Source organism: Euleptes europaea, chromosome 16 (assembly GCF_029931775.1).
Source record: "Euleptes europaea isolate rEulEur1 chromosome 16, rEulEur1.hap1, whole genome shotgun sequence".
Lineage (NCBI taxonomy): Eukaryota > Metazoa > Chordata > Lepidosauria > Squamata > Sphaerodactylidae > Euleptes > Euleptes europaea.
The window spans coordinates 46235219-46246349 of NC_079327.1; the positions used below are offsets into that span (position 1 = coordinate 46235219).

General features: G+C 40.0%; 1 protein-coding gene across 2 annotated transcripts in view; it reads left to right on the forward strand.

Annotated features, from left to right (window-relative positions):
* Positions 1–10372, forward strand: part of CDKL5 (cyclin dependent kinase like 5) — a 57629-nt gene extending 47257 nt beyond the window's left edge. Inside the window, exons 15-17 of one of the 2 annotated variants that reach the window (XM_056861759.1) lie at positions 1621–1743; positions 3128–3247; positions 9021–10372. In XM_056861759.1, coding sequence (XP_056717737.1) covers positions 1621–1743; positions 3128–3247; positions 9021–9404 — 627 coding nt within the window. In that variant the 3' untranslated portion in view covers positions 9405–10372. The remainder of the gene's footprint in view (positions 1–1620; positions 1744–3127; positions 3248–9020) is intronic. The other variant, XM_056861760.1, reaches the window with a different exon arrangement.
* The last annotated feature ends 759 nt before the right edge of the window (positions 10373–11131 follow it).

An 11131-nucleotide genomic window follows, 5' to 3' on the forward strand; every position in this document is an offset into this window, starting at 1 on the left:
AGATACTGAAGTAGGGAATATATATTCACAGACTAAGTTCAAGGCTCACAACAACCCCCCCCCAAAAAAAGTTTGCCCTTGAATCCTTTACCACTGATATGAGAGATGGATTGGAAAGAATTACTGAGCTGGATTATTTACTCAACTGTGCTTACCTGTTTGTGTAATAAAGTTGTAAAACAGGTACCATTTCCAAATGTGAAGATGTTTCTTAAGATTTTTAAAGCAATTGCTTGTTCTAGGGGTTTAGCAACTTTTTTGAATTGTACTTGCCAAGTAAAGACATTTACTTGTCTGTTGTAGATCTTAAAGAGCAAGACAACTAGGTTGTCATTAGCAAGATCTTACTAGATCTTCAAGCTCTTCATACTATCAATCTATTAAATTTCTTCCAAGGTATCCAGGCAGTGGGAATTTTACACAGTTGGGAATTCCTATTAGCAGAGCTATTTTCTTGGGTCATTTTATTTAAAATAGGAATTTGTGCTTAGCGATATAATGTAGCTACATTTTTCACTTGCTCCAGACATTGTACATGGCCCTTGATATGTCTTCAGTTTCATCCAAATGCCTTTCTACAGACTGATATAATTCAGAAATGACTCTGGATGCCCTAAAGGTTGTTCTGTCATAGATTTTCATTGACAGATGGGAAAGAATGATTCTTCAAATGTGTACAATTTCTTAATTACTTATTTGATTATTTTCATGTACATAAACCTTTTTCAAAGTTATTTCACAAGTTTGGACCCAATCTGTCATTTTTAAGGCCCTAAAATCCCACTTTGTGAAAGTAAATTTTATACACAAGCACTTCTGTTGCATCTAAAATCACATATTTATTTTACTTATTTATGATAATATGATAATAGTCTGCCTTTCTCACTGATAGTCAAGGTGGATTGTACAATGTAAATCAATGCAATCAATAGGATCATACAACTAATGCAATCATACAACAATGCAATCAATAGGATCATACAACTAATAAAACAGTGTTATAGGACTAGAATTGCAGAAATTTGAAACAGAGCTATCATATGAACAAAGCTTAAGTATTAATTATGACATGTTAAACAATACATTTCATGGTATTGCATGAAGAGAAACACAATGCTTTTTGCTGGACCAGTCGATTATGATGTAACCCTTTTTCCTTTATAAAAATGCCCTCCTGAATAATTCTGTTTCACATAGTTTGCAAAATGCCAGCTATGTAGGAGCCTTCCTGATCTTCTCAGGCAGGCCATTCTGGGGGGGTGGGGACACTACAGGGAAGGGACGTGTACAGGCAATTATTGTTCTTGCCCGTTTGCAGGGTGATGATGAGTCCATAGCCATAGCTCATATGATTGACCAAAAAGCCATAAAAAACAAATTAAGTTTATTAAACCCAGACTTTAACATATATGTTCTTGAAATACAATGGGAGTAGAGATAGTGTTTGTAATAAAGGGTTGTGATTCAGCAGAACACTTAATCTGATCTTGCCATAGTTAAGAAAAGGCAGATATGGTATGAAAATAACTACCTATTAGTATATGTGCAGGTTAAGAGGCAAGGGTAGTTTTCCTGAATCAGAATTATTTATGCAATTAGTTTTTGTATCTTATATTACAGACAGAATCCACCAAGGCGGAGAACCCAAGCATCAAGAAATCTCTCTTTCCTCTTTTTAATTCAAAGAATCACTTAAAGCATAGCTCTTCTTTGAAAAAGATTCCTGTAGTCACTCTACCTATGGTATTAATATTTAAAAATGGTAACACTGAAAAAGCACTCCAATTTTTCACTGACCACAGCAGCATGTATTTTTTTTCCATGGGGGGTCACAGTCTCTTCATAGAAGTTAAGAATCCTGAGCCATTTCCACAAATGAAAAAAATAGTTTGGTTTCAGAAACAATCATTATTAACTAGATTTTCTACATAATTATTATGTATTTTAATGTCCTTTACATTCTTTATATTTCATGGTGATCAGCTCCTTTTAGTTGAGAGAACAAAAAATAAGCCCTTTTTACTTAACAGCCGAACAGGTTTTTAGCTTTATTTCCTGATACAAGGCCACGGGCAGAGCAATCCTGAAAGGGGGGGGGGGGTAGTAGCTGGGTGCCCTGGGACCACACAGCCACACCACCTCCTGACTGGCTTGCAGAGGCGCAGCTGCATTAAAAACCAGATTTCCTTCAAGCCCCGTAAAACTGCTCCATAGAATTTCATGGGGCTACATCATCCTTTTGGCAGGCGCAAGTTCGCACCGGCAAAAGGGGGCATTCCCAGGGCAAAAGGTCTCAGGGAGCTGGTTAAACTCAGCCCCGCCCTCATGAATGCCCTCTTTGGCACCAGTGCAAGCCCTCGCACCAGAGGAACAATGCCGCTGAGACTCCACCGGCACCCCTGCCTCGTGCAGCTGCACTGCTCCTCAGCACCAGCATAAGAGGCCCTCCGGCGGTATGAGTACCCATTTGGATGGCGCAAGTGGCACTCTGCTGCAGGGGTCACGCCGGCTCTAAACTCCTTTTGCCACCCCTTCAGGATTACACTGTTTGCCAATCTTCTCCCTCTCCAAGCAAGCTCAGTAATATTCACAGAGATATTTTCAGCTACAGTTCCGCCCCACATCAATTAGTTTTTTGAATTGCCAAAAAACTTTTTCTGATTAATTTTGTTTTGCCTAAAGCTTCCTTCCTTTTTGCTGAAGGCCAGTAAAAGGCTGCCATGCAAGTATAATGTTAAACAATAGACAGATTTTACCTACAAATTGTATTCATTCTTTTAAACTCATTTTTCCTTGGTTTTGTGGAAGTGGCTCAGGATCTTAACAGCTCTTTGGAATGCTATTAAAATGAGGAATAAATTCTGCAAGGCACTTATTTAACTGCTCTCTCTTCCTTACAGTGACTTGACTAACAGCATGTGAATGCCTTAAGGGTGGAGGTTATAACAAACCTGCATGTCATCTATAAATATTATGATTATTTAAGAGATATTAAGAATATTGCGATTCAGTTGCCATAATGGGCTTCACCTGCATTGCTTGGATCTGGGTGGCAGGGAGAAGGGAGGCAGCAAAGCACATTTCTTCTTGGAATCTTACCAGCATCCAATTTTTGTGTGTGTTGCAGATGCCTGGAAGTGATAGTCAGGATCTTTTGGCATTACAGAAAGCTATTCACTCATCTAATCATCCAGCTAGCAGGCAAAAGGATTGGCATTCTGACAAAATGACAGAAATCCAAAGTCATGTAAGTGAAGTTACTACTTCATTCCATTTTAAGGTCACACTGATATCTTCGCAGATGGTTCATCCTTCAGTGAATTAGAGAGGGAGGGCGGCTAGGTTGCAACCCAGACAACCCTTTACCTTAAATCACTACAGAGTTGGAAGAGAAAGTAAGTATGGTTTCTTCTCCCCCTTTTCCCTTTCCCTTTTCCCCTTCCTGCCACATGGCAGACAAGGCAGTATGGATTAGCAAAAGATGGACAGCAGAATGCTGTCTCATCTCTGATTCTGTAGAATCTGCAGTGGTGAAGGATGCCCAAGTAGAAACCAGGAGAATCATTTTTCCACAGATGCCACCAATGTAGCTGGTGAAGAGATGTAGCAGTCAGCTGATCAACAGCCCGAGTGGGGCAGGAGGGGAGAAACAGCTACACAGGGGCTTTTTTTTAATTTTTTTTAGCTCAGGTAGATTTATAATTCCTATGTATCTCATTCTGCCCAGCAGAATGGCCCCAGAATAGGAGGACTGGAATAAATAAAGTGTATTATTTGTACCTGATTTGTGGAAACTGTTCATTCACTAGCTGTTTGAGGATCTTTAACTGGAAATCAGTATTGTTTTAATTTAAAACTCCTTCATTTGAATTGCTTACAAGCCAACTAATGATAAAATAAATATGTTTAAAAATTAAAACAAAAGTGATTGAATAATAGTTGTAAACAATTTGTTGTACAAAAAGCTGGTGCAGCATCGCTGGTGCTAAAAGAGGCATTTCCAAGCTGAAAGGGGTTAGGAAGCTGCCTACAGGCAGCTCCACTCCCAGGAATGCTCCAGGAATGCCTCCCAGGATGCTGGCATGAGGACTTGGGCTGGCAGGACACCGGTGGGAGCCAGCATCTGAGTGCCGCTCTGTCACGGCAGTTCAGGGGGGCACAGTGCAAGTGGCACGGACACCGGCATAGGGGTCACAGCACCTCCTAAGCCCATTTGGCCCCCAAGCTCAGAAATGAGCTGATAGTAAATACAATCAACTTGACAGGACATTCATTAGACAATGCAGTAGGATTTGGTTTGTAGAAATTTGAAACCCACCAGAAATCTAAACAGAACTTAAGCAAAACATAAATATTAACATGATGTGTTTGTACAATGCAAAAATTGCATAATAGAATTCTACTTACAAAAAGAGACTGAATGAACCATGAAACGTAGTATAGAACACAGTCCATAACTCTTTACCGAAGCTTCTTTCTGAACCATTTTGTTACAGTACAGCCTTATCTGTGTAGAAAAACCCTCATGAATAATTCAGTTTTGCCTAGTTTGCAGAACGCCAAGAGAGTGGGAGCCTTCCTCACCTCATCAGGCATTCCATAAGGTGGGGGCATAACAGAGAATGCACATGTATGGGCAGTTGTTGATTTTGCCCGTTTGTGGGGTGGCTCACGTAGAAGGCCCTGCTCAGATAAGCAAAGCTGTCATGGCAAAGCACACTGAGCAGCCTAAAATGATGTAAATAAAATGATCTTCAGGCCTGAAGCAGACCATAAAACTTTTAAAGGATAAAACACTTGGTTAAAAGCCTGGGTAAACAGGAATGTTTTAGCGTGGGGCCTAAAAGAAAGTAAGCTAAGCACCAAGCAAGCTTCATGGGGGAGGGATTCCAAAGGCGAGATGCCACTACTGGAAAAGCCCTGTGTCTGGTTGTTCCCCCTCCTCAGCTCTGAAGATAGTCTCACTTCGGAATAGGATCTTAACTGGCAGACTGGACAATATGAATGGAGGTGGTCCTTCAAGTTCCCCTGTCCCAAATCATGTTTTTGTGAGGTTCTTTGCTGATAAAGTATCTCTCATCCTTTCTGACATGAAGGCCAAGTTGATGTTTTAAAAGGACCTGCTGTTCCTTTTTCTGTGGACAGATTCAGACCGATCTTGCCAATGGATGCTGACATGGTCCCTGGGCATGTGAGAGCTACCAGCTGTGGTCTTGATTCATGCCCATTCTGATTTTTAAAATCATACTGGGAAAATATTCAAGACTTCTGTTGCAGTTGGTAAATACTTGCTGACTGAGGGGGTTCTCCCTTAATCTTTGCAGGGAAAAGTTATTAGACCTCTTCTTTAAAATCCTTAATTAGCCACCTCATCCATGGTCAATTAGAGGCCTGTTTCCAGTTTGTCATTTTGGGGAAAGGTGATGGAGCATGTTGTGGCAGAGCAGCTCCAGGGATTCCTGGATGTTATATCTTCCCTTTACATATTTCAGTCTGGTTTCAGGCCTAGGCTCAGAATAGGGATGGCTTTGGTTGCACTGCTGGCCAGTCTTCACTTAGACAAAAGATGGCTTTCCATGTTGATATTGTTAGATCTGTCAGCAACCTTTCATACAGTTGACCACTCCATCATTCTTCTTTGGTTGGAATATGGGGTTGGTATCAGAGTAACTCTTCAGTGCATTCAGTCTTCTTTGTCTGATCGAAAGAGTTTCAACCAGAAGACCAGAATCAATTGGTTGGGAACTGTCTTGTGGAGTGTCTCAGGGTTCCATTTTGTAACCCATGCTCTTCAATATTTTACATGGGGCTGCTGAATTTGATTGCATCTTTGGGGCCACCACTGTAACTTCGGGACCGCCTCTCCCTATACAACCCCCAGAGGGCCCTATGACGGGCTAATAATAATCTACTGGAGATCCCTGGCCCTAAGAGTATCCATCTCTCCTCGGCTAGGGCCAGGGCCTTCTTGACCATGGTTCCAGCCTGGTGGAACTCTATCTAGTGAGACTCAGGCCCTGTGGGATTTAGCTACTTTCCGCAGGGCCTGCAAGACAGATGTTCCACCAGGCCTATCAGAGTACTGCCCCCCTTCCCCCTCTTTCCTCCCCTTTCCTTCTTCCCTCTCTCCTTCCCCCCTTTTTCCCTTTTCTCCTTCCCATTTTTGGAGTGATGATCCTATTCTAAACCCTTCCTTCCCCCTGAGATTTTACATTTGTAGCATGGGAATGATTCTGTAACAACAAGCCCAACTATACCATCATCACTCCCTGCATAGGAAACTGGGTGCTGAATTACAGTGTGCTAAGATTTTATTAGGTTTTTAAAGGTAAAGGTAAAGGTCCCCTGTGCAAGCACAGGGTCATTCCTGACCCATGGGGTGACGTCACATCCCGACGTTTACTAGGCAGACTTTGTTTATGGGGTGGTTTGCCAGGGCACTCCCCAGTCATCTACACTTTACCCCCAGCAAGCTGGGTACTCATTGTACCGACCTCGGAAGGATGGAAGTCTGAGTCAACCTTGAACCGGCTACCTGAAACCGACTTCCGTCAGATTTTAGAAAGTTTTAAATATGTTTTACTGTTTTATTTATATTTTAAGTAAATGTTATGTGTGTTTAACTGTGTTGGTAGCCCAGCTTGGCCGGGGGAGGGCGGGTTTAAATAAAAGATTATGATGATGATGATCCAAAGCCTTGAAGTTGGAAGTCAGCAGTACACAGATGACACTCAGCCCTATATTTTTTTAATCTATGATCCCAAATCTGGCTAAAGCAGAAAAAGCTGAATTTAGGCAAGCCAGAAAGAATGTTGGTCAGGAAGGCTAAGTCATTAGAGGAAGTGGAACCACTTCCTTTGGATGGAGTGGACTTAGCTTTTGCAGAGAGGTTCTGCGTTTGGAGGTACTCATGGAACCAGTCTTGCTGTTTAAAAAGCAGCTTGGTATGATGGCCTTCTGTTTGGTTTGTCAACTCTTGTCTCTTCTGTTAGGTTTGTCAACTCTTGTTTCTTCTGTTTGGTTTGTCAACTCTTGTTTCTTAGACTTAGCTGACTTGGCCACATAAATCCATGCTTTTATAACTTTGTGGCTTGACTACTGTGTGTTTATCTGCCATTGAAGGCCACCTAAAAGCTACAGCTGGTTCAGAACACAGCAGCTCAGTTATGGCCAGGGCTAGATGCCAATTTATTTTAGAGTTCAATTCAGAGTGCTGATTATAACCTTTAAATCCTTTCATGACCTACCACCTGTATATCTGAAGGACGATGTCTACCCACTTGTTCTTGTGTACTAACTACGGTCTTGTCCTTGCCGCCTTCTAGTTCCTGTGCTTAAGGTTGCCCGCTTGACACTAACCATTTCTTTTATATAGTGGTTCCTCATGTAGAACAAGCTTCCTTGGGGGAGGGGGAGTGCCATATTAGAAGTTTTTAAGAAGGGCTTCATGTAGTCCAGCATCTTGTTTCACACAGTGGAGAGCCAGTGAACAGGTAACAGGGCCCAAAGCCTTCGTCTGATATTACCTCAGAAGAAGAAGAAGTGTTAGTTTTCATATGCCGACATTCTCTACCACTTAAGGAAGAATCAAACTGGCTTATAATCACCTTCCCTTCCCCTCCCCACAACAGACACCCTGTGATGTAGGTGGGACTAGCACTACTCCACCCCGGCTAACTATCTCTGAATGTAAAGGTTCCCATGGTGACATGGCTAGTAGCTGCGGATGGACCCTATCCTCCATGAATTTGACTAATCCTCTTTAAAGCCAGCTACACTCATGGCTATCACTGAGTCCACCAGTATACAATATCTATTTGTTGAGACACAAAAAAAGTATTTTTTGTCAGTCTGGAATCTGTCGTCCATCAGCTTTACTGGGTTCCTCAAATTCTAGTATTATGGAAGAGAGAGGGAAAGTGCTATCTACTTTATTTACCCATGCATAATTTTATAAACCTCTATCACCGTGTTGGTGAACCTATGGCATAGGAACTAGAAGGCGGCAAGGACAAGACCGTAGTTAGTACACAAGAACAAGTGGGTAGACATCGTCCTTCAGATATACAGGTGGTAGGTCATGAAAGGATTTAAAGGTTATAATCAGCACTCTGAATTGAACTCTAAAATAAATTGGCCTGATTTTTCCCTCACACTCATTCCATAAGGAAATATATTCTCCTTATGTTTTCTAATTTATTTGACTTTAGGCCCTTTTTGATACACAAATATTATCACAAGTGTTTCCTCCATCATCCTCTCTGGATGGGTTTTCCTGAACTGGAGACTCCCCAGTTCCTGCTGACTTTCCTGCAGGAGTTAGTTTAAACTGCTCTGCCGCCTTCTCGATATTAAGTGCCACCAGCATGGTTCCCCTTTGGTTCAGATGGAACCCATCTCTTTTGTACAGGTTTGGATTGTACTAGAAAGTTCTCCAGGGCCCAACTAATTAAACTCTTTCTCTCTGCACTATTTTTCATCCATACATTGAAACCCCTAATGCATGCCCTGTCTAGCAGGCCCTGTATGTGGAACAAGTAACAGTTCTGAGAATGCTACCTTTGGGGAGGTGCTGTAAAGGCATTTTACTTGCAAGTTTTTTTTTATTTTTGTTTAAGAAGCATGTATGTTCTTGAGGTGGGTAAATAAGTTTTTACTATATCTCATATGTTTTTAGTTCTAAGAATTATATGCCACCTTGAAAGGCAAAATGTAAATATTTTAATAAATGAAACAAATAACTGAAGGAAAAATTGTGTTCTTTACATCAAAATTAAGTCATTTTGTAGAAAGCAGAGAATATTCAGCAAGGAAACAATGCATTTTGCTTAAAGATGATCGAAAGTCAAATTTGTGTACATGTGAAGCTTCCAAGTTATGATAAAGAAGTTAGGATACTTGTGCACTTGAAAACCAGAAAGTGGATTAAAAACAACCACACCATTTTTAATAACAATATGACAACAATGCAGGCATTGTTCAGTACTTGTTCATTATTTGGCTCATTCTTTTTGTTTCAGAGCCAGCCTTTAAAATCTCTTCGCAAACTGTTACATCTTTCCTCATCGTCAAATCATTCAATTTCTTCTGAACCCCGATTCCAGCCTTTACCAAGTCAGCCAGCAAAAACTTCCTTTTCTGAAGTTCGGATTCATCCTATAAATCAGGGTTCCACCAGCAGCAACATACGTCAAGAGTCCCATTCAAAAGGCAGAACAACACTCCAGATCCCAAGCCAGATGGAACCAAGCTGGCATGTTTCCCCAGTGAACAGGAGTGCCAGTGATGGGACTTCATACCCTGATCAAATGCCTTCTAAGAGTGGGCAGAATGGGCATACGTACAACCGAACAAATCGATCTCGAATGCCAAACCTGAATGATCTAAAAGAGACTGCCTTGTAATAATACCCCTAGAAACACTATTGCAGGGATTTATCAAGGGGTATGGTGGTACTGGTGATCGTGTTAGTGACTGAAAGACCAGCTTTATAAAAGGTGTGTGCAATATTGAATACATCGAGCTACTGTCCGGTACCACATCAGTAGAGATCATACGGTGAAATGAACTTTATTTAATTGCCATTCATCTAATCCCATGACAACAGAATGTGCACTTCAGGGAGAATGAACTTATTGCCCTTTTCTCTTAATTTACATTCCAGCTTAGTGCACATATCTGTCTGAAAGCTGTATAGGCACTTTTGGTGGTTAAAAGAAATGTCTTTAGACCTATGCCCTTAGGAAAATCCTTGCTGCCTAGATTTAATTTTTTTTAATGTGGGGTTTATGTGATACACTTGTATCCCTAATAGGGGTTTAAAGTTCAGTTGTATGTCTTTTATTTGTTTTTTAAACTTCCATATTTGATAGAATTTGTAACATTTATTTATGATCTATTATCGTATTGTTATAATCATATCTTATGTTACAATGTAAAGGTATTTTGAGCCATTTGAAACATTGTGATGCAGTGCAACAGCGACAATAGTTTCTATAAAAACTAACATATTGCATTAGGAGTATTTTATTATATACATACATACATACACACACATAAATGAATATATATATATATATATATAAAGTGGTACATAATTGTCTTTTTTAAACTATACTCATTTAAAAGAAAAGTATTGTTATGACACTATCTGCCATATTTTTATACATTTGTGATATAAAGTGCAGTACTATACTTGTAATAAAAGGGAACTGAATGTGAATCGAAGTGTGACTGTAACAATATGAATTTTGCTCAGCTACTACTAGATGCAGTGAAACTGATAACAAACAAAATACAAAATTTGACAACTTTGTTATAGGCCTTTTTCTCTGGAGGTAATGGCTTAAATATATCAAACAATGAAACCATAAAACATATGGGCGCTTAACTTTCCCCACTGCTGTTAATGGGAGAAAAGCATCTGCATTAAGATGGCAGAATCCTGATATTGCTTGCAGTCTTCCATATGGGAAAACTGACTGGTAAAATGGAATTAAAGCAGGTGCTTTTCTTCTCCATACATGTGGTGAAGACCAAAGAGCCACAGCATGAGTTGCAGGTGGCAAGCCAATGGTGGCATGACATGGCACTGTAAATCATGGTATAAGATTTTAGCCCTATGTATATTCTTTGCACTTTGTTTGAAATTGTACTAACCAGAAAGTAAAATATTGTATTTAAATGTATGAGAGGCTGTGGCACTTTCATTTGTTTCCAGGATGTAATAAAACATGTAACATTGATATTTGAATGTCGGAAAGAACAGTTTTCTTCTGAAGCTTAATTTCTTCTAGGCCTCTCATAAGAATATTTATGTGGACATTAAAACTTCAATGTCTTCAGAGTGCTGGATGTTGTTTTTTTAAATCTACAGAAATTATTGGAGTAATTACTTTATAAAAGATGGCTTTATAATTTAGTATATGTAGGGGCTAATAGTACTCTTGTTTACAGTTTCCTGTAACTCAGGAAAGACAATTGAAAAATTGTAATTACCCCATTATAAATCTAGTATAAATGAAGAGCCATGGAGTGTCAGAACAATACACTTTAACTCATTAAACTTACTCAGCTCTTGGATGTATAATTTAGTCTCTACCTTATATGTTTTCCTAGCACTTTTCTATTT